Below are 25,001 nucleotides of genomic sequence, written 5' to 3' on the forward strand. Positions count from 1 at the left end.
GTTTTATTGAGTGTGTACATTCATTTATTTATTTGCATTGATTTCTGTCTGTTTGCAGCTGCCTATTGTCTCAGGATTCTCTGTTTTTGTCATCTCGTGCTTCCTGGAAATAAACATGTTTTTCCTTAAGAACACAGTTCACGTGGTGACCCACCATCACAAACCTTTTACATGAGAAACCGGTTTTGGGTGAATACCTGGGGGAGAATGAAATGAGTAACATTCGCTTCAAGAGACTGGTGAAATTAACAATTCCGACTGAGCCGCGCAAGGGATCATTCCACTTGGGTCCCTTGTGTGATTTGGCCCATGCTGTGGGAATTATTGTAGTTATAACAGCACTGTCGACAGGTCACCGTGAGAAGACCTGTTGATGTGAAAATACATACCACTCCCACGTGGCAGTTGCACTCCTGAAAGTGATTCAAGAACAGAGCTTTTTCCAGAACTCTGATCTCCAATCACGGCCACAGTGGGGAGAGAAACGTCTTGGTCCACACCCACCGCTCGCAGGTTATCAATGAGGTCCAAGAAAGGTCGAACTTTCTTCTCAAATGAGCTGTTCAGCATGCCATTGTGTGTGTCTTCATCTTGTTGCGTCACATCTTGGTAAGGAAGAGAAGGATACAAGAACAACGGCTTTTTGAAACTGTCATCACCCAACATCTTGAACAAGCAGTTTCTTTCGTCCTGAACAAGACCCAACCCAAGTTAAGTCTTATAGCCAAAAAAAAAAATAATCGATGCAAAATAACCACAAGCAGCTAGCAATTGAGCAAAGCAAAGTACTTCCTGCAATAACAATTTCAGTGTTCGCTAAGTATGCAAGTATACAAATATTTCTGGACATTTACAAATGACATTCGAGTTGGGTTTAGTCCTTTTGTTGAAATTGTTTTGACAGTCACCGAGCTCAGACACAGCTCCATATCATATCCACAAAATTGCTGACAGCATACAGCATACAGTGAGTAAGTACGTGGAGGTTTTAATAAGTAACAAGTCTGGAGACGGCGTTGGTTCACGAGCAATGGACACGGTTCACCTTTTTTATTTTTTGACCTTCGAGGGGACGCCACAGGCAAACTGACGGGAATCGGGAAAAACGTAAATGATGAAAGTTTTCGTACTCGAAGAGCACTATTTGCATACCAACTTTCATTCAAAACAGTTGACAACCCTAGGAGCTCGATGCCCCATTTATTGATTTTTTCGACATTTTCTAAGTTCGTGACCTTGTGACCTTGACCTTGGGACAAAAATGAAAAATCGAGCTCTGTGGGGCTATGCAGGTGCCATTGGGCTAACCAAATACTGAAACCCCTGCCAGATTCGACAAACCCCCTCGGAGAAGATGTAACTTGAAACCGGCTACCCCCTAAAAACACATGTTTTTTGGGCGTGGCTCCACCCATAATGGGCGCAGCACACCCATTCTCTGGAAAACGCAACTAGATCATGATACAAACCTCGCACCCTAATTTTATCAAGATCGGATCGAAACCCACGGAGCTATGATCAGGACAGACAAACAGACACACACCCATAACGAATAAAGTGGTCACTTACTGACTCGTGAACCAATGATCTATCAAGTTAATCTAAAAAGGTTGTGTTGCACTCTTGAATTCACTCAGAGCCAAAACTCTGAGCTACTCATAATCACCCACTGCAAAATGGTGGTGCAACATCGGGTGGCAGAGGTTCAATTTGTCGAAAAAGAGGGCAAAATATCCTGCTTGCAAAATGAAATTTGGCATCAACATTAATCATGCCTGTTCTCCCATCATTTCAAGAGTGAATGTTGAGATTTTCAAATGCAGCATGGGAAGCAGCCACCATAAACAGGAGACAGATGAACACACGGACAGACACCACGTTTTACAATATATAATAGATGACTTCCTTTCCAAGGAACAACAGCACAGAAAGAGACCATTCAGCCCATCAAGCCTGCACAATGGTTGCAAACCTATGACAGTTTTTTTGAACGCAGAATCAAGGCTCGTGAAAAACCTAGAACACTGAACAGATCATGAGAGGACAAAAATAACAGTAGAGAGAGTGAGAGAGTGAGAGAGTGAGAGAGTGAGAGAGTGAGAGAGTGAGAGAGTGAGAGAGTGAGAGAGTGAGAGAGTGAGAGAGTGAGAGAGTGAGAGAGTGAGAGAGTGAGAGAGTGAGAGAGTGAGAGAGTGAGAGAGTGAGAGAGTGAGAGAGTGAGAGAGTGAGAGAGTGAGAGAGTGAGAGAGTGAGAGAGTGAGAGAGTGAGAGAGTGAGAGAGTGAGAGAGTGAGAGAGTGAGAGAGACTGACAGTGGGGTTGAAGGACAAAATAGAGGGAGATGTGGACAAACAATGGGGTGGGCAAGATAGATTCAGAAGGAAACTTTTTTTTGTTTTTCCTTTTTTTTGAGAACAAAAAAAAAGTTTTGTTATGGTCATCAAAGTTATGTTCTGAGGGCTCTTTTGAGGATTGTCAATGAGCCCCGGACAGCTTCCAACTTTTGTAAGGTTCATTTTTATCATTGGTCCAACAATAATTTGATTACTCCAATAAATAATCACTGGTACAATTTCAGCATCATTCAGCTTCTACGCTCTTTTCACTTCATTTTTTTTTGTATACCTTGTCGAGGCTCGTGAGAGAGCTAACACACAACGCACATCATGGGGGACATGAGACAAGAGGGGAGGGAGTGGGAAGGACAAAACAGTGGGGAACAGAGACATTAGGAGATCTGTGGAAGGGAGAGGGATGGGACGGGGAACATGGAGAATAGAAGATGGACATTACAGGGACTTTCAGGAAGGAAAGCAGGGAATTTGAAGGAGGTGGGCTTGGGTGGATTATCGGGGGTAGAAAAGATCGAGGATTTGGATGGGGGATGATAAAAGGTGGTGGTGAACAGCTGTTTTGAAGGCCTGGAGGGAAGAATGGGAATGAATAGAGTGAAGGAGTTTATTCCAAAGGCGGGGAAAAAGAGGAATGAAAGAGTGAAGATGAGCAGCGATTCGTGATTTTGGTAGTTTTACCAGAAGGGGGTTGTTGGCGGACCTTGAGCGCCCTGCGGAAATATGGTGGGGACAAATCGCAGAGAGAGCGGGGGGGGGCGAGGCTGGAGAGGAGACAGTAGAAGACAGAAAGACCACCGACCAACCTGCGGTGATTGAGTGAGAGGCCCAAAGACTCAGCCTCATTGCGGGAGATGCCAATGATCCGAAATGCCTTGGTTTCTACAGCGTGAAGCCGAGAAAGGTGGGAGGCAGGAACACCAGCCCAGAGGGGAGAGCAGTACTCCATCAGGCTGCGGACAAAAGCTTTGTAAGTGGTCAGGAGCTCAGGTGGGCCGAGAAAGGACTTTGCACAACGGAGGATTCCCAGTCGGCGACTGGCTTTACAGGCCAGGTTGGAAATGTGTCTTTTCCAGGAAAGGTCATGGCAGATAGTGAGACCCAGAATCTTGAAAGAAAGGACTTCTTCCAGAGGATTGTTGAGAAAGTGGATGGGGGGAGTTTCTAAACGGTCCTTTCGAAGAGACATAGTGAGAGTGTGGGAGTTTTCCGGATTGAAAGACATGTTCCACGTGTTGGACCAGTTTGTGATTTTATCCAGATCTGCAGTGAGCGAAGAAGATGCTGCTTGCCGGTCTGAGGGATGACCAATGGTACGGCAGAGGGTGGAGTCATCAACAAAGAAATATAGAGGATTTTTCCAGAGAGTTGGAGAGATCATTGATGAAAACCAGAAAAAGAACAGGGCCCAGAACGCTACCTTCAGCAACTCCAGCCTGGACAGGAAGAGGGGATGAAAGAACTCCATTTTGGGCCACACGGTGACTGCGACAAGAGAGGAAGTCTGCGAGCCATGAGTGGAGATGGCCTTGGATACCATGGGAAGAGAGTTTGGTGAGCAGGGCAGGGTGCCAGACTGTGTCAAAAGCACATGATATGTCCAGGGATACGGCTCAGATTTTCTGTCTGGCATTGAGGACCTCCATCCATTGTTGGGAGAGCAGAAGCAGCATATCCAGGGTAGAGTGACCTGGTCTGAAACCAAATTGATGATCAGAAATCAAGCCATTGGAGAACAGGAAGGATTTAATTTCTTAAGCGGTGATGGATTCCATAACCTTGCTGATGATTGGGAGAAGGCTGATTGGTCTGTAGTTGAAGGGATCTGTTTTTGCACCTTTTTGTGCAGGGCAGTGATGTTTGCTGATTTCCAAGCAGATGGCAGATGACTTTGAGCAAATGAGAGGGTGAATAGAACAGAAAGAGGGTGAGCAGGAGCAGAAGAGCAGGCTTTGAGGACACGTGGGCTGATGCCGTCTGGACCGGTTGCAGAATCTGAGTCGAGGTTTGACAGCAAGCTCTCCACATTGTCAGGAGAAAAGGACACAGAGGCCAGGGACAGTTGGGTGCGACTGGGTAAGGTGGGTAGAGAAAGTAATGGGTTTTGTACACAAGATTTAGCTGCAAACACCGCGTTTAGGCATTCAGCTTTTTCACGTGCGTTATCAGCAGTGAGGCCTTTTGAGGTAAGGGAGGGGATGGAGGGGAACATACACCAGAAACAGATTTAATTAGATGCCACCAGGATTTTGAGGAGGGAGAGAGGTTTGAGAGTTCACACTTGAGATGAGAAAGATGTTGTTTTCTGACTCTCCTGAGGGTAGATACACACTTGTTCCCAGCTTTATGGAAGGAACTGTGATTGCCCTCAGTTGGGTTTGCTTTCCATGAGGCAAAGGCAAGTTGTTTCAGGACAACTGCCTCACCACAAGCTTCAGTGAACCAAGGGTGGGAGGAAGGGGAGGACAACTGAACACGAGAGGGGATAAATCTGTGCATGAGGGAGAGCAAGTTTCTTTGAAAGAATTCCCAGGATGAGTTGATGTTGGAGAAAGTAGCGATAGGAGACCAGTCTATAAGTTTGAGGGCTTCTTGGAGACCCTGCCAGTCGGCTTTATTGAAATGCCAGACTCGACGGCGGTGAGGTGGTTCTCTGATAATAGCCAGAGAGATGTCCACTTTGACAAGGACGTGGTCAGAAGAACCGATTGGAGCGTGGGAAGAGCAGCAGATATTGTCAGGGAAGTTTGTCAAAATCAGATCCAGAAGAGATGGAGTACTAATGGTTGAGATCCGGGTCGGGAAGTTGACCGATTGAATCAGTCCCAATGAGTCGCAGAAAGCTTTTGCTGAAGTGCCATGACAGGTGAGAGAGGTACCCACACCGAGCCAACTGGCATGATGACAATTGAAGTCACCACATATGAGGACGAGAGAGTTTGGATGAGAAGATAGAAGTTGGTCCATGTTTTCAGATAGTGAGGTGTAGATGGAGTCATCACTGTTTGGTGGATGGTACAGTACACTTATAAACATGAGGTTGGAGTGGAGGGGAAGCCGTAGCCAGAGGTATTCCTGGGGGTGTGGGGGAGTGAGGGGCAGTGCATGGAGAGTGAGGAATAGAGTCTTTGATGAAAAGAGCAACTCCTCCACCAGGACGAGACTCAGGTCTGTCATACCGGAGGAGGGAGTAACCAGGGAGACATACTTGGGAGTCAGACACGTCTTGGGAGAGGAAAGTTTCTGTTAGGCAGATTATGTCTGGTTTGTCAATGGCAACCTGTATGGAAAGATCTGAAAGGTTTGAGCGAAGGCCCCGGATATTTGAGGTCCACACTTTTAATGAAGAGGGAGGGGAGGAGGCTTTGGGTGCAGGGGGTGGGGGGGAGGGTAGGACAGGGGACGAGGGGTGTAGGTAAGGAGGGTTGTTGAAAGAGTGTGGGGGATTGCAGAATAGCTAGTGGACGGGGCCGGATGAGGAAGAGAAAAGGCTCTGTGGTACTGGGGGAGAGGGGGGACAAGAAAGGGGGAAGAAGGCAGTTGAGGATTTGAGGAGGTGGAGTGAAGAGATGGAGGTGAGGGCAGTGGAAGGAGGCAGCTTTGTGAATGAGAGGGGGTGGCAACTTTGAGAAGGATGAGTGAGGGGATGAATGGTGGAATAAAGGTGAGGGGGAGTTTTTGAGAGAGGTGAGAAGGAGGTTTGGAGGGAGAAGAGTGTGATGGTTGCTTTGAGAGTGAGGGGTGAGAGGGGTGAGTTGGCACTGAAGTTGGAAAAAAAGAATGGTTGATGGAAAGCGAACATTCATAGCAAACTGGGGTTTTTTTTTAAGTTTTAGGTCAGAGATGCGATTTAACACAATTCTTGATGGATGCGATAAAGGCGAATTCAGAGAATGGAAAGAAGAAACGCTGCAATAGTTGGATTTTTTCGGCAAGGTATGAAGGAAAGGTCGAATTGAGAGCAGTCTGTTAAAATAGTAGCAGAGTAGTGCATTATGATACAGTAAAGAGTACCATATGTATGAAAGAGGAAGATGAAGCATGATAAGAGATCGTTTTTTTATTATTATTATTATTCTTTGAGAGAGTTTTCAACAGATTCGGTCATGTAAGTGTTGTAGAAAATCGATGAAGAAGAAGAGAAGAAGAAGAAGATGAGATGAAGAAGAATCGAGAATCGTGAGTGAGGAAGGAGAAAGATCGCGTTATTCTTTTTGTTTTGATTTAAGATAAGAAATAGTGATTAATTGGGAGGGATGGCGGACATTAAGAAAGTGGGGAAGATAGAAATTGAAGGTAATGGGGAGAAAAAACAAAATACGATCGATCGTACCGGTAGGCCTCAAGCCTCATGGATTGGCCTCAAGCGTCCGGTATGACAAAGTCGACAAAATCTCACAAAATAGCACGATTTTTGAAACAAAACCGAACTAGGAACACACAGTAACATGTAAGTGAGAGAATAAACAGTTAAAACGGGACAGATAACGACCGGAAACTTAACTTTGAGATCGTCAGCAGAGAGTTCTGAAGGAGACCTGTTGACGTTCCAACCCCGGAACCGGAAGTCACTATTTTTGAGGTCTTGGTCTGTGGTGATTATTCCTTTCAGTGTGCTGGTTATGATGATGACGTTTAAACTAGAACAAAAGCAATGTCACACATTTAAAACGTAATGACGTGTTGTAAATGAAGTCCGGCTGAAGATTACTCCTTCGTCATTTTTCAGCGGTTGGTGAAGAAGGAAGGATTCATTGGCACTGAGCCGCTGTGGCTTTAAAATGACGTCGAAGATGGCAAGCAGCTAAGGAGACTCATCCGTTGTTGCCGTAGTTGTTTAGCCAAGCAAATGGAATCCACTTCGCTCAATAGTCTTAGTAATGTTGAAAAAAGTCACTATTAAATATTAATGTGTTGAGTGACTTGTGAATAAGGATGAGAAAAAGTTTGGAAGCTAAGGCGTTGTTTGTAAGTAACAAATATTCACAAAATTAAAAAAATGCATTAATGAGTCTACACTAGCCACCCCTAGATCGATGACCAAAGAGAGATGATAGATAATGATGTAGACATGGACATCAGCCCAAATTGAATACTCTTACAAATCTCTCCGGCCAATGGACATGTCTGCCGGAATGAGTTTTCCTCATGTCTGATGTAGTTGTCGGTGGCAAAGGGGTTGATGCAGATGTCGATGGGGCTGAACTCGCTGCTTTTGTGTGTAGACTCACAGGAACAGTGGCAGTTGATATTGCTAGAGTTTGTTTTGCTACAGCAGCAGGATGAGATGCATCAAAATCTTTATCCGTGTCGGCAGCCTTGAGTCTGTCTAAACTGGCAGTTTCAGACTTCCCATTAAAATCAAGAATGAAGTGCTTCTCCCTGGTAATCACTCGGAAGGGGCCATGGTCGGGAGGTTGCAGAGAAACTCTGACAGTGTCATCACGTACAAAAACATGGGTACAAGACAAAAGATCTTTGGGGAGATGCGTGGAACTCTGTTGAGCTCTGGTGAGGATGTGATTCAACTCAATCATTGTCCTTCGCAGTCTGTCCACATAACTGCTCAGGTCCAAATCGGTGTGAATGTTCGCCGGAGCAACAAACTGCCCAGGAAGGCGAAGTGTTCATCCACAAACAAACTCGGCTGCGCTACAACCCAAATCAGCTTTCACCGTGGCACAAATGCCCAAAAGGACGTGAGAAAGGTTTTCCATCCAGCAATGTGGGTCTACTTGTGCTCCGAGTGAAGATGTAAGCTGTCGATGGAACCGTTCATCAAGCCTGTTTGCAGCGGGGTGGTAAGAAGTAGTTCTGGTGCATTTACTTCCAAGTAACTCAGTGAGCGTTTTGAAAAATGTGGACTCAAACTGTCATCCTCTGTCAGTGGTGATAATAGATGGGGCACCAAACACTGCAAGCCATCTGGAAACGAAAGCTTTGGCTACGGTCTCCGCCAATATGTCCGGTATTGGAATAGCTTCTGGCCACCGGGTGAAACGGTCAATGCACGTGAGCAGATGTGTGTTACCACCAGATGGTGGAAGAGGACTGACTAAATCAAGGTGAACATGATCAAAACAGACATCAGGAGATGCAAAGGTGCCTAATGGTGTCACCATATGACGATGTATTTTCGCTTGTTGACACTGTAAACAGGCTCTGGACCAATCTCTCACATTGTGGTTCATGGCACACCAGGCAAAACGTTGTCACATGGTGCTACGTTGCCGTGATATCAGGGTGAGATCGATTGTGCAGAGCATTAAATACAGCCCGTCTGAACTCAGCAGGAACATATGGACAAGAAGAAGTGCCAGTGGATAAGTTGCAAACAATAGTGCCTTCAGAGATAGGGAGATGTACCTCACTGAACTTGAGCGATGTGGACCTGGCTCTGAGATGCTGAAGTTCCTCGTCCCCCTGCTATGCCTTGGCAAGCCTGTGGAAATCGATGGAGGTGGTTGTGTCGAAGATGTTGATATTGAGTCGTGAGAGAGCATCAGCTACAGTATTCTCCTAACTGCTCACATGACATATATCGGTGGTGAATTGAGACACATAGTCAAGGAGTCGGACCTCTCTTGGTGAACAGCGATCAGGTTTTGCCTGGAAATCATGCATTAACTGCTTATGGTCATTGCAAACAAAAAGGCTGACCTTCAAGCACGTGACGAAAATTGTGGATTGCGAGGTAAACCGCCAGCAACTCATAACGAAAGGTGCTGTGCCTTGTCTCTGCTGGCTGCAACCTTTTAGAAAAGAAGGAAATGGGCTCCCACTTCCCTTCCACATGCTGTTGGACTACTCCACCAACTGCCACATCTGACGTGTCCACCATGATACATAGTGATGCATCTGACTCTGCCAGCAAAGACTTCACTGCGCTAAAAGCAGCAGCACATTCGTCAGACCAAACCTGAATTCATTTTGGCTCCTTCCCATGTCGTATGAGGAGGTCAATTAGTGGATGAAGTGTGTCTGCACAGTTTGGGATGAATCTCCTGCAGAAATTCACCATGCCCAGAAGCTCCCGTAGCTCGCACACTGATGTTGGCTGCAAATACTCCTGGATCACCTTGACCTTGTCAGCCAGTGGATGAATGCCATGCTCGTTAATCAAGTGCCACAAAAAATGTAATGAGGACACCCCAAACTGACATTTGGCAGGATTTATGATGATGCCATACTGTGATAAGTGAGTGAATACGAGCTGCAAATGCTGTTTAAGCTCCTTGATCGTCTCACTGGTTATGAGCAGATCATCAATGTAGGCATAAACGAAAGGCAAACCCCAGATGACCTCATCTATGAAGCGCTGAAAGGTTTGTGCTGCATTGCGTCATCCAAAGGACATGCGCACAAACTCGAAAAGCCCCAAAGGAGTGGTAATGGCTGTCTTGTGTACATCAGTCAGCGACACTGGAATCTGATGACGCACTCTCACTCAGTCAAGCTTGGAGAAAACTTGCTTTTCCTGGAGTCCAGACGTAAAATCCTGCAGGTGTGGTTCAGGATAACAGTGTGATACTGTGTTCCTGTTCAGTGTGCAGTAGTCAAAACAGGTCCTCCAATTGCCAGATGTCTTCTTCTGAACCATATGTAAAAGTGAGGACCAGTTGCTGCTTGAAGGTAGAATAATACCAAACTCAAGCATATGGTCAAACTCCGCTTTAGCAATTGCATAACGATCCAGAGCTAGTCGACATGGTCGAGCTGCAACTGGAGGACCACACGTGTCAATGTGGTGAGTAGGAGAGTGTTTGACCGCTGCTTCACTGTAAGTTGGCCGAGTTATTTCTGGGAACTGTTGAAGGACGGCGTCATAACTGGCCATGTGGTCGGACTTGATAAACATTGGACTGACTGAAGGCACGTGCGCAGTGATACCTTTGACACAAAGATTTGCGGTACAGTCAAGGAGTTTTTGGTTTTTCACATTTACCAACAATCCAAAATGCTTCAAGAAATCGGCTCTGATGGTAGGGATGGGTACGTCAGCAATGATAAATATCCACCGATAAACACGCCTCAGGCCAAGATTGAGAGTTATCGATCGTCCATGTTTGTTGAGATGTTGGATTTGTTGACAGCTTGGAGAGTAAAATGAAGATGGTTTATGTTTCTCCATAACCATGTTTTTTTTTTGTTTTTTTTTCAGGCATTTTTGCTGGTTTTATTTTTCTTTTCTTCATTAAATATCAGTGGGGGCTTTTCCTTTACAGTCGGTGTTGTTTTTTTTCCTCCAAGTTTTGGATCCAATCTGCATGTTTGTTGTATTATTTTTGGTCCTCATAGATTCCTTTCCAGAAATTTTCAAGTTTATTTTTCTCAAGGGGTGGGGGGAATTGGTATGTTTTTCTTTTGTTTCCGTAGTTCGCAGTAGAATCTTTTTGGGTTATTTTCAAACATGAGGTTTTGTTTTCCCCCTTTGTTGACTTTGTCACAGATTTTTAAAAAAATCTTTCTTGCGACCATTTCTATTTCGAGTTTGCTTTCAGCAACCATTACCTCTCGGGCTGTATTTCCAATTTTTATTTGTCTTTTTTTTTTCATTCTCCTCATTAGCTTTGGTCTTCAATTAATTGCTGTATTTGTCCTATTTCCTTTCTGAGTTGCTCCTTTTGTGGCGCCAGCCTCCATTTCCATGGTGGTGCCTGGTCTCTGTCTGTATGGGCTGGTTTGCTCTTCTTGGAATGATGTTTTCCAATTACATTTCCTTGTATGAGCTGTGCTGCTGCAAAGCTCACATTGTTGAGTTCCTTTAATGGGAATGATTTTGTTACCAATCTCTTGAGTGCTTTGTTGTTTGCTGTTTTCTATTTTGTATCGTTTTGATCTTTCCCAGAGTGGCGTCAATCTCATCTCCACTATTTTGTTTGCCAGTACTTCTTCCAGTCTTCGCTGTTCCTCATCATCCTCATCATCCTCCTCTCCTCAACCGCTCAGTTCCCCTCTGTCCTTCTGCACATTATTATCCGCCAATCGAGTTTTCATCCCCTTCATCTGTGGAGGTGTTTTCACTTGGTCCATGACTTAAAATTGGGTCTGTTTGTTCCCCCTCTCCATCGGGGTGGTTCTGTGTCTCCTTCCCCTCTGTCTCACCTCGCGTTCGCTGCTGTGTTTCCAGTGACTTTCAACATTCCGAACCCTGGCTTCGCTGCATAGCCCTCCCAGCACCATTGTGGCCACTTTTCCACCATATCTCTGTTCACTCCCTGGTGAGCCCTCAGTCCCCATCCTCCTCATATCTTTGTCTGCTTATCTTCTGGCCTTCACTGTTATCTGTTGGTTCGCGGGCGCCAGGTGTGACCACTATTTTCGTTGTGTCTGTGTGTCTGTCTGTCTGTCTGTCTGTTTGTGACTCTCTCCAGAGCATAGCTCTGTGATGTTTGATGCGATCTTGATGAAACTTGGACACAAGCTAGATATCATGGTCTAGTTGTGTCTTTTTGTATGAGGGGCGTCTCATGCCCCTTGTGGGCGGAGCCACGCCCACTTGAACTTTTTTCTCGCAATTTCATTTCCTAGAAGCTGTGCGTAACGTCCATAAGTACGAAAAGGCTGAAATAATCCGATTTCAGAAATAATCCGAAATGAAATAAACATATTAAAAAATCCGATTTGACTTGGTAAATTTTGATGGAAGAGATAGGTTTTTACGGTAGGGCTTCCTCAAAAGCTTCCACTAACTCAATTGTACCTATCGTGGCATTGTTCAATAATGCCCGCGAACCATCGTCGCCTCCCAGCTTGTTTTCCTTTATTTCCAACACGAACATTTTCCAAGATTGATTTATTGTGTGTGTATACACTCCTAAACCACTGAAAGAAATGACTTTAAAACTGGTGGTTGTACTCAGGGTCTGCCTGGGAAAGTTTTAGGTGGTTAAAAGAATATTGAGAGCAAGGTAGGAAGATTCAGAGTACTCCTGGAAGTCGTGGGAGCCAGGATTACAAGTGAAGAAATAAACTATAAGAATAAAAAAAGGGAAGTGTCTGCATCTGCATCTGCATCTGCATCCATCCATCAGGACCATACTCTGTGCAGAGCATTGGTGCTGCTTTAGCAGTCTACTTGGCAATTGGGCACAATCCTGGACAGGTCATCACTCCAACACAGGCTACCAGAAAGCTGGTATTCATTTTGCCAACCTCAGAAGGATGACAGGCAGAATCAAACCCACCTGGAATTAATTCAACAGCCAAGTGGGATTTGAACACAGGATCCGATGATCCCAAGCCCACCACCCTAGCCATCAAGCCAACACCAGGCTGATATGTGTCTCCTCCATAACTCCAAAACAATGTAACCTAGTGGCCCAAATTTTTGAATGCATACGAAGGTAACTAGGGAGTGCATGAATGAAAACTGGGCATTTGGGTAAGTTTAAACATCCCTTTTGAAGATAATTAGCAGGGTGCTCATCATCAAAAACACACAAAAAGCCCTGCCATCTCCTCACAGGGGTTTTAAGCCACCATTTTGTTTTGGCCTGCTCAAAATGCCTGACCTTGGAACAGGCTGCAATGGATTCTGTACAATAAAGTGCTCAAAACTTGTTTTTTCACTTTCCTCACTCATATCATTGAATGCCTGATCTTCATACCAACACCTCGCTGTGCGCATTGCTTTTGTAGGTGCGATAGTTTTCAAATTAGTAGCTTGGATCAATTTTGTGCATTATGTGATGCGATTTTCTATGATGGTCTCTCATGGACTAATTAAAGTATATAATCGAAATCTGTCTTTGGATTTGAGGATCGGAGCTCCTGGAATAAATAAATTTAAAAATCTGGAGTGAAATCTGAAAATTTAAAGAAATTCGAGATTGATATTACAAAGCGCATTTACTTTCAACCAGACTATGGCCTCAGACGTGGTGTCGAAAATGGCGGCATTCTCGGACATGGTGGCATCACAACAGTACCGTCTTGATGAAGAGATCCGTCTGTTGCGTGAGGCGTTGCTTTCACGTCCTCAACCACCTCACCCATCGTCGAAGAGTTCAATACCTCATCCACCCATGCTCAATAAAAACATTTAATTGTGAGAGTTCAACTCCTCGAGGGAGCAATGGAATAACAACACACTCATCATTCGCTTGACGGACATGGCAGTGGAAGAACAACTCGCCACCCTCAGAAACTGTTTGAGCATCCAAATGAGATCTGTGATGAAGAATGCTGTGGAATTGACTGGTGACACTACTGTTGATGAAGTGATCACTGCCATCCATGCAAAGACAGCGGCATCAGATTCACGATCTGGTGGAGTTTTGCGAATGCAAGCAGGAGGAAGGTGAGACTTTTGACTCAATGTGCACTCCGGGAAATCGCAGCGAACTGTAACCTTGACAAGATGGCGGTCGATCGCCATTTCATCATCCAGATTATACCGGAATTCCCGGTTATACCGGGCTATCCATCGGAAACTGCTTGCAAAGCCAGACCTCAGCCTTAAAATAGCAATTGTGATATGCCAAGAGGAGGCAGGTAAAAAGGCTGACGTGATGGTTTCTGGGACTCACAGGATTAACCTGAAATCTGTCGCCAAGACAGCACCTCGAATCAGCAAGCCAGAGGTATATCGACCTACGCGTGACAGCTATCATTGTAGCAGGTGTGGTGACAATCCACGCTCTGACATGAGCAAGTGCCCTGAAAAAGGCAAGAAGTGTCAGAAATGCCATATTTTTGGACATTTTGGAAAAGTGTTCCGGAAATCCAGAGCCACATGGACAACAACGTCCAAATCAGCCATTCGTCACATGGTACTGGTAGCAGGTACCATTGAGGTTAACCTGGACAGCACACCGCATATTCAGATTGACGTCTTTGATTTTGAAGACGACCCCCTCGGACAAAAGACATTTCTGCCTAATACTGGAGCGGAGGTCACCGTTATTTGTCCTACGCAGCTGAAGCTTCTGGATATCAGCATAGATAATCTGGATGATGTACCTGGTGATGCGAGACTTACCGGTGCAGACGGTGCCTCGATGCAGTGCCTGGGAACAATCCACATGATTCCTCACAGACGTGATGAGTCAACGTCAGAGACAACGTACGTGTGCAACGGCATGCAGATGGCATGTTTAGCTTATTACCGCCTCCAAGACCTACATTGGTGTTTATGTGAGAAGCAGCTAACTGGTACAACCACGCATTAGGTACGGGAACTGGACATCAATCCAGATACTGACCCATCGCCAGAGCTACGGAACCATGAAAAGGCAGACCTTGTGGCTGAATTCAATCCTGTATTCGTTGCCACGGTCCTACAACTGATGAACAGCACACCGATGATCATAAATCTCTGCAACGATGCGGTTTCATTCCAGCTACAAAGTGCACGGCCAATCTCACTCGCCTGGAGAGACCAGGTAAAATCCGAGTTGAATAGCATGTACAAAAAAGGCATAATTTGCACTGATGGGCAGTGAACCATCAGAGTGGTGCCCCCCCCTCGTCGTCACACCCAAGGGTAACAAGAAGATTCAGATGTGTGTCGATTTCAGTAATCTTAACTGTCATTTCAAGCGACCCATACACCCTATGACAGTGCCAGCAGAAGCAACATCACGCGTCTCCGCTTCCAAATCCTTCAGAACGGCTGACGCAACCTACGATTACTGGCAAACCCTCCTCGAGGAAAAGAGCCAGCTCACAACAATCTTCAGCACACCATGGGGTGGATACAAATCCTTACGGGTCCCCATGGGATTAAAAGCAAGTGGTGATGAATATTGCTACCATGGCAACATCGCCCTGGATGGTCTACGCAACACTGTAAAAGTGGTTGATGACATCCTGATGTTTGAAAATTCGTTCCCAGAACACGTATAGCAGGGACAACAGTTCTTGGTGTGCTGTCGCATGCACGGGATCACAATGAATCCTGAGAAATTTCAGATTGCTCAGATCCAGGTGAAGTTCTGCGGATGTTGTTGTTGTTGTTGCATGGAATGGTATTGCTTCAGATCCTAATAAGCTTCAGGTGATCACAGATTTCCCTACTTCAACCAACATCCACAGATCTTCGCTCGTTTCTCAGCTGGATAATTTTTTGGCAGACATTGCCAGTGCATCGGAACCGCTACATCGACTGCTCAAGAAAGGATCCATCTTCGACTGGACTGGCGATCATGACAAGGCATTCAATGCCGTTAAAAGCATTCTTGTGTCACCACCAATCATGGCCCATTTTGATCCAAAGTTACCCACCGTGCTTCAAATTGACGCATCGATTACATGGCCTCAGTTTTGCTCTGTTGCAGTTACATGGTGAGCATCGTAGACTGGTCCAGTGTGGATCACGTCACCTTTCAAACACGGAATCCAGGTATGCCATGATTGGACTCGAACCATTGGCCATAGTTTGAGCTACATCGAAGTGCAAGCAGTACCTCATGGGACTTCGTCATTCAACCTTGTTGTGGACCATAGACCCCTGGTGCCTATTTTCAACTCGTATACATTAGACACCATTGAGAACCCTCGCCTGCAGCGTATTGTGAGAAAACCGACACCATACTTGAACACCACTTGGCAGAGAGGTCCAGAACATGCGCTTCCAGGTGCATTTTCACATTATCCAGTGGATAACCCACAACCCCAGGATCTACTGATGAAAATGGAGTTTTCCATTCATCACATCGTCACCTTTGCTGCACAACAAATTGATGGTCGTCAGTCTGGTGACCCCTTTCGAGAAGCTACTGGACATTGCTCACGACGATGTCACCTATGGTCTTCTTGTGTAAACTGTCACCGACTGTTTCCCCTCCAACAAAGGAGCCATTGACCCTCGAGTTAAAGATCGTTGTGCCATCATTTGCATACTTCACACAAAGGAAATGAACGTACAAAGACACAGTCCCATCAGTTTGTGTACTGGCCAAACCAACGACGACATCATCAACATCACCCGTTCTTGCGCCAAATACCAAGAGAGGCAGCCTTCACAGCAAGGGGAACCCCTGATGAGGGATCCATCACGGACACGTGTGTTTGAGGATGTATCTGCTGATTTATTCATGCATGCTGGCCTTGATTATCTTATGTACCCAGACTGCTTGGCGGGCTGGCCTTGTGTAGACCTGTTTAACACACATGCCACAACACGTTTGCTCATTTGCACTTTACGTGGTTTCTTTGTCGACTTCGGTGTTCCTGTGAGATTGCGCACTGATGGTGGTCCACAATTCTCTTCACGGGAATTTGCCAAATTTCTTGACCATCGGAGTGTAACCCATCACCCATATCATCACCATATTGGCCGAGATCAAATGGACACGCAGAGGTGGCAGTGAAAACTATAAAAACGTTAATTGCCAAGATGACTAAAAAAAATGGTAATAGCGACGATGATGAGCTGTCTCAGACTGCGGGAGTGGCGTAACACTCCACGTGTCGGCGGTCACTCACCTGCTCGTAAAGTAAATGGAAAGGGAAGAGAATGGTGAAACAGGTGTTGAGGCTCGGCACCTACGGAGTGGAAATAAATGACCTCCGGTTTATAGCTGTGTCTGGCCACGAGTAACGAACATAACACTTGCTAATGGAACACACCCCTTGTACAGGCGTTTGGTGACCAGCACCACGCCGACGGGGTATGAACATGAACATGACGACAACTTTCCCAAAGAATGCCATTTGATTCTAGAACATTGGTCCCCAACCTGCGGCACGCAGAGCCCTATACTGCGGCCCGTGAGGACTTTCCAATCAAAACACATTTCCATGTAGCAATTTTAAAGGGGTTTACACAATGACACTGCCGGCCGACGCCGTGACCTGAAAAGCCTTACACAATGCTGCTGCCGGCCACTGCCGCTTACCGCCGGGAGGAATCAAATCAATTTGCATCAATAAAACTCAATAAAATGCATCAATTTTTTTCTGGCTCCCAACATCCTTGGGAGTAGTGAATGCGGCCCGTGGGATCAAAAGGTTGGGGACCACTGTTCTAGAATGAACAGAATCATACATAAAAAAACATTAGTTCATTTTCATACAAGCAGTTTGGAAATATCAAGCAACAAAGCATACAGATTCGACCACAACATGCCAAACAATAAAAGTGTTGCTGAGAGGTATTTTCAGCACAGGATAATAACCTACCAAGTGTTCATAACCGTGTAATGAGTGAATGATCAAGGGAAAGCAAAAAAAGAAACAGACAAAAATGGGGGTTTGCAGCACTCCGAAGCAGAAACGTTGCATTACATGGCAGATACAGCATAAAAGGGAAATGGTGCCAAAGGCGGGAAATGTTGTTTGATACTGTCACCATTGATGTTGTTATTGATGTTGCTGAGCCTCAACAGGTGTTGTTGCCTAGCTTCAACACCCCTGTTTCACCATTCTCTTACCTTTAAATTTGCTTTATTTGTCTTTTTGCTTAAATATATTGTGATGACTGTTGCTCAACTTTGAGTGGTATGTTTTGATGTTTGTTCGTTTGCAAGCCATAGCGACACAGTCGACAGTAGTGTAATTGACGTTTCTTATCACGGCGGATGTTCTTTTTTGTTTGGAATCGACATTCAAGACAATGTTAAGGTGCTAAGGTAAACAAAGTTTCTCCATATTCACATAAGAAAACAAAAATATAAATGTGTGTTCCATAGTCTTCGTTAAATGTGACAAAAGTTTTTTTTTTAATGTAAGATAAGACAAGTAACCTTTAATAGTCAGAGTAATTACTGTCTCGGAGAGTTCCAGTTTCATGATAGCAGGTACACAGGGTGCCAGCTGCAGTACAAGTCTCATCCCTCAAGGAAGTCTCATCATCTCTTTAAAAATAGTACGTGCTGTTTGAACCCATTTGAGCATGCTGTTTGAACATACCCAATTTCGTTCAATCCTGTACTAATGCCAGTAGACGGGACGCCCAGTTTTAAATCCATCCGAGGGATGGCAAACAAGTTAATTAATCGGCTGCCTATGAAACTGTCGGAAGTTAACCTCACCCCACCCAAGTCCTCTTATTTAAATCTCCTTATTCCCCATGAGGTACTAGAGGGTAAACCAACCCCTCCTCCTCAAGTTCCCCTCTTGCTTATATACCTCCATGAGATGCAAGGGGATTATAATTGCAAAGCCAGACCCCACCAAATGCAAATCAACCCCCCCCCAATTCCCCTCAATTCCCACTACTAAATGCAAGCTGAGAAGCCTTCCCCCCTTTCCCCTCAAGTCCCCTGGCAAATTGCAAATTGAGAACCACTGCCCGTCCTTTACTTCAAGTCGCCCTACCAACCTCAAGTTGAGAACGTCCCCCCTGTCCCCTTCAAGTCCCCCTACCAAACACAAGTCAAGAACACCCTTTTCCCCTCCCCACTTTCCCCTCCTCACTCCCCAATATTGTGATATTTCCTTCAGTGAAATGACGAGAGAGAGAGAGAGAGAGAGACAGAGAGAGAGAGTGACAGAGAGAGAGAGAGTGACAGAGAGAGAGAGAGTGACAGAGAGAGAGAGAGTGACAGAGAGAGAGAGAGTGACAGAGAGAGAGAGAGTGACAGAGAGAGAGAGAGTGACAGAGAGAGAGAGAGAGAGAGAGAGTGACAGAGAGAGAGAGTGACAGAGAGAGAGAGAGAGTGACAGAGAGAGAGAGAGAGTGACAGAGAGAGAGAGAGAGTGACAGAGAGAGAGAGAGTGACAGAGAGAGAGAGAGAGTGACAGAGAGAGAGAGAGAGAGAGAGAGAGAGAGAGAGAGAGAGAGAGAGAGAGAGAGAGAGAGAGAGAGAGACAGAGAGAGAGAGAGAGAGTGACAGAGAGAGAGAGAGTGACAGAGAGAGAGAGAGTGACAGAGAGAGAGAGAGTGACAGAGAGAGAGAGAGAGTGACAGAGAGAGAGAGACCTGCAATGTGGCCCCATGGTGTTCACGTTTGTCTTTTACAACACAGCAGTGCCGAGTGAGTGATGTGGTAAGGTGAAGTGAATGACGAGGTATTACGTACACAATTCAGTCACTTGCACTACATCGTGTTAATTAATTAATTTTTCCACTTTCTATCTCCATTATCAACACCCAACTTTTGATCATTATTTATATACATGTTACCATCACAACTGTCTCCATAATACCTTGAATTACTTGTACATTTTACAATCACTCTTACTTACACACCACCTTGAATTATTTGTACACCTTGAATTATTTATGCACTCTGCTAAACACAACAGAAAATACTGTTACGGGGCCGGGTATCGGCCGCGAGCACGACCACCAGATGGAGCAGTAGAGTCGGCTCGACCGATCGCCCGGAATTCAGATCGTACTGTTCGGAAAAGTCCGAAGAGTACGGGTCCCTTTCGGACCGTGAAGGGTCAATATTTCCACCACGTGGTACAGGGTTATTCGCCAAATCTCAAAATACCGAGAGACCACGTGGCGATCTACCGAGTGTTCACACCCTCGACGGAACTCGTACGAAAACGAGCCGCTTAGCGCGCTCGTTCCGTGTGCAATTCCGAGCGGTTTAATCGCTGAGAACCGTCGGTCCAAATGTCCCTTTTACAGCGGCAACAGCCTGGCTAATTCCCAACACGCAGCATGTCAAACCGATAAAAGAAACAGAAAAACGAACTGATACATTTAACACATGGGTTTATTTATAAAAGGTGGGGAAGGAGGGGAACACGTAAGAAGCAGAGTTATCACAACTAATAGGAATGAAATGCAAATAATGTACAAGGCACTTAACAGTTGCTACTTAAAGACGGGCCCACACACAGAAGTGGACCCCAATTGTCTTTATTGAAGTCTTCCAGCTGGAGGACAGGGAGCTGGAGACCAGAGCCTACGCTTGGACCTGTCCACCTCGTGTGGTCTTCGACGATCCGGCTCGATGGGACAGGAACCCGCAACACGATGCCACTCCAAGCACCAGGGACGGAGGGAAAGCGTCGGATGCCAGGCACTGCCAAGCCGACCAGACCAGACAAGTCGATCTCCGGCACCTCGAACCCGATCACTGCCAAACCCTGACGCTGACGCTGACGTTCACCCCTGATGCTCACTTCACATCTGACCTCTTTCCAAGGCCCTGGCATTTCTTGTATGGCATTTCTCCTGCGGAAGGGGGTGTCGTGGGAAGGATCACCGTCTGAGACGACTCGCTTCCCATTGGTCCAGGGTTCGTGGGAACGTCGATCGCCGAGGTGTCTCACACCTCTCATTGGTCCGGGGTTCATGGGAACGTCGATGGCTGAGGTGTCTCACGCCTCTCATTGGTCTGGGGTTCGTGGGAACGTCGATGGCTGAGGTGTCTCACGCCTCCCATTGGTCCAGGGTTCGTGGGAACGTTGATCGTTGAGGTGTCTCACGCCTCCCATTGGTCCAGGGTTTGTGGGAACGTGATGGCTGAGGTGTCTCACGCCTCTCATTGGTCTGGGGTTCATGGGAACGTCGATGGCTGAGGTGTCTCACGCCTCCCATTGGTCCAGGGTTCGTGGGAACGTCGATGGCCGAGGTGTCTCACGCCTCTCATTGGTCCGGGGTTCGTGGGAACATCGATGGCTGAGGTGTCTCACGCCTCCCATTGGTCCGGGGTTCATGGGAACGTTGATGGTTGAAGTGTCTCACGCCTCCCATTGGTCCGGGGTTTGTGGGAACGTGATGGCTGAGGTGTCTCACGCCTCTCATTGGTCGCAGGGAACATTCCATCTCTCTGGGGCAGAGTCAGCGCTCCGGTGGCCGAGGAAACTCCGCCCATGTACGTGGTTGAACGCACATTGCCAATGGCGTTGGTGTGAGGAAGCGAGGTGAAGGCGTGTTGTTGTTGTTGTTGTTGTTGTTGTTGTTGTTGTTGTTGTTGTTATTTCAAGACCGTGTTTCCTTCAAAGCAGATTTACCAACATACACCAAACAATGGAGGCCAGGATTCCAAACAAAGCTGCAGCACACAACCATTCCTTCATCAAGGAACGCAGATATCTTGGTTTGTAACTTTGCACAAAATCTTCAACAAAGAGAGGCCTTGGTAGGCAGGACTCACATGACGCAGGTGATTTTTCTTCTTCAACATTATCGACTTGTGTTGTTGTTATTATAAGGGGTGTAAAAATCCTAACTATTAAAATAACGCACAGCGCATTTACATTTAATTACCCATTAGACAAGGGAAAGGAAGCTATCTATAAAACACGTACTTACCGAGATAGCTGAGCTAAAGGACCTGAATGTTGAGTGTGATCGTTTTCCAAATCCACAACAACACATCCTATTCTCCTCTGTAATCACTGGTTGATGGTTCAAAGTACAAAGTTCAGGCCCCAACCACCTTTGTGACTTGCCTTTTTGTTTGGTTTTGTGATTCATCTGGACTTGTGACGTCCATGCGGTTTTCTCTCTCACAACGGTCCACTCACAAGCACTCATACCTGATACTATACTGTATATATGTATATATATATATATATATATATATATATATATATATATATATATATGTGTGTATATATCTCTTTATATCGAACTAGTACGTGCCTGTACGTGTGCCCGTAAGTGCGTGGCCGTACGTGCAAAAAAAAACAAAAAAAAAAAACTTTCAAACAAACTCACAGGCCGTTCCTTCGGTCGTAAATGACGACTGGATTGGGGCATTGTGTTTATATTAAGAAAATCGAGAGAGAAATCGAGAAAGTTCAGAAATCGAGAAAAAAAAAATCGAGAAAGAATACAGTAAGTCGATATAAAATAAATCGAGAAAAATCGAGAAAGAATACAGTAAGTCGTCACTATCCGGAAGTCCGGAAGTTAAGTCCTCACTGTCCAGAAGTTCGCATATCGCAGTTACGATTATTCGCAATTTAGTTTTAATGGCCAATTATTCAATTAGCGCCAACGTATTTTGCCTTTTCGCAATGTCATCGCAAGGAATAACACAAAGAGAAGAAAAGAGAAGAGAAAGAGAAGAGGAGAAGAAAAAAAAAATTCAAACAACCACACAGACCGTTCCTTCGCTCTCGTAAACAACGACTGGATTGGGGCATTGTGTTTATGTATAAATGCGCATAAGAAATCAAGAAATTATTAGAATACAGTAAGTCATCACTATTCGGAAGTCCGTACGTTGTAACCCGTAATGGGGAACGGGCCGAGGTTCTCTTCCCCATTGGCCACGCCTACGCAGCAACATGTCCTGTCATTGGTTGGTAAATAAATGGCTGCAGCAACGTGTCTTATCATTGGTTGGTAAATAAATGGCCATAACTTGGGAAGCACTTGTCCGATTAATATCAAACCTTGAAAAGGCACATCCTCAGGTCCCCAGCAATACACCTGGCAAGTTTCAATTAGATCGGACCAGTGGTTGGCGAGAAACAGCGGTGACACAGACACAGACACACACACATTGCTGGAATTATAGATAGATATATAAAGCTCTTTCTAACCACTGACTGAGTGATATTAATGTTCGGTACCTTCCGGGTGAGGAAAAAAGCTGAAATTTTGCGTGCCAACGGATATCAAAGCTGATACACCGAAAAAAAAAATCACAGAACCATCAGAAGGCGTCCGTAAATGAAAATATAAATAAGTTAAAATAAATTAATGAAAAAAATTAATGCAGGTCAGTGACCTGAGACAATGGGGAAGCATGGTTCGTTTGTGCTTACAATATTTCAGCATCCCCCAATCGTATATGTATATATATATATATATATATATATATATATATATATATATATATATATACATATATATATATATACATATATATATATACACATGTGTGTACATTTATATTCGTGTGTGTGGTCATAAAGCATAACATAACATTCTCTTTGCTAACTCCCCCCACCCCTCACCTTCCTCTCTCTTTTTGAAGCAGTGAAGCCACTTCAATATTTGAGTATTTCTATCCATCCGTCCGTCCGCCAGTTCGTCAAGCTGAGAACCCTTCCCCCCTTTCCCCTCAAGTCCCCTGGCTAAATGCAAATTGAGAACCCCTGCCCCTCCTCTACCTCAACAGAATGAAGAAGAAGAACCTAACACACGGTGTTTGTATGAAAAATGGACCCTTTTGACCCTTTCGTCTACTGAGACCCCTTTAACATTTGAAGATTCTTTAGGACCCACAAGACCCTTAAGACGCCAAAGACAAAATACCCTCAAGTCCATGAGGACCCAGAGCACCCAAAAGACCCCGAAAACCAAAAAGTCCCCAAAGACCAAAAATACCCTGAACACCCAAAAGACTATGAGGACCCAAAAGACTCAGAAGACCCCGAGGACCCAGAAGACCCTTAAGACCCAAAAGTCCCTGAGGACCCAAAAGACCCAAAATCCCTGAGGATCCAAAAGACCTAGATGATCCAAAAGTCCCCAAGGACCCAATAGTTCCTGAGGACCCAAAAGACTCAGAAGACCCTGATGATCCAAAAGACCCTGATGACCCTGTAAGATCCTGCAGACTCCACTATAAATGGATGAGGTGTGTGTGTGTGTGTGTGTGTGTTTGTGTGTGTGTCATTATTTTTTTGTGGAGTACGACTCGAGTATTCTGATATTGAATGTGACATACCAAAATGATCGTCCTGATCTCCTGTGTTGATTACGCTAATTAACTACAAAGAACCTGGAGGAATTCCCATGTTTTAAACACTCGCCATGTTAAGGTGTATATGGCAGCTTAATAGGTCCTTCCATGGCATAGTGTTCTACTGTATTTACAAAATAAATAAGAAAACAATGATAGCATTGTAACAAACCACATATTAATTAATACTACTAATATTAAGAACAATAATAATAGTGATATTATTTGGCCAGAATAATGAATGTATAATCTCTGCCCGAGCCGAGTCACATGTGGGCTTGGTGAAAGGCAAACAAATGCTCAAGCAGTACAGCAAGCAGGTGTGCAACAAGGCCTTGAAGATCAATCAAAATTTGGTCCAATGGACCAACAAGCCCATGAGTAATTCTAAAGGGTTCTCATACATGGCAAGTTTAAGGTGACAAAAAGATGGGTTGGTGGGGTAAAAATGTTACCCAAAAAATGGGTAAAATCAAAATCAAAATCAAAACTGGATTTTTTTTTTTTGACCATTTGTGTGCTGCGGTCACAGATATACAAGAAGATTTTAAAAAATTGAAACAAATTTGTTTGTTTTAATTTTAGTTTTCCATCTAACTTGACACCCAAGTTGTGTTTTTTTGCAAATACTACTTGAAATTCACAGCCCTATGAAAATAATTAATTAAGCAGCAGGGAACCACATGACTGTAAACAATGCAGCACGCAAAGGGTTAACCAAACATGGTATAAACGCTTTTCGATACGTTGACTAATAAATAATGATAAGGAGGTTCCAAGCAAGATAACATACATATTCATACATACATACATACATACATACATACATACATACATACATACAGACATAACATTTCTCAAACAGAGAACATTTCTCAAAATTTTATTTGCTTTTTTCGTTTCCAGTTGTCACCTGTGAAGCGTGACATCACAGTTAATGCAAATATCGTCCCCACAATAAAGAGCAGTGTTGCCTGGTTTATAGAGACCAAATGATGATACATGGTGATGAATGTGATGATGATCTTGATAATCCTTGAGAATAAAACTTTGAGAAATGTATAGCGACGTGTGGTTAGGAGTCGCTCCCCCCCCCT

At 44.9% G+C, this 25,001-nt stretch overlaps 1 protein-coding gene across 2 annotated transcripts in view; it reads right to left on the bottom strand.

Annotated features, from left to right (window-relative positions):
• The window catches only part of LOC147034192 (interferon-induced GTP-binding protein Mx-like), a 98,017-nt gene that overhangs the window by 64,360 nt on the left and 8,656 nt on the right, over window positions 1-25,001 (bottom strand). For both annotated transcript variants that reach the window (XM_085878352.1, XM_085878344.1), the window contains one exon: window positions 390-605. In XM_085878352.1, the coding sequence (XP_085734478.1) occupies window positions 390-605 (216 nt within the window). The remainder of the gene's footprint in view (window positions 1-389; window positions 606-25,001) is intronic.

Source organism: Eptatretus burgeri, chromosome 1, assembly GCF_056783735.1.
Source record: "Eptatretus burgeri isolate ZD-2024b chromosome 1, Ebu_testis_v1, whole genome shotgun sequence".
NCBI lineage: Eukaryota > Metazoa > Chordata > Myxini > Myxiniformes > Myxinidae > Eptatretus > Eptatretus burgeri.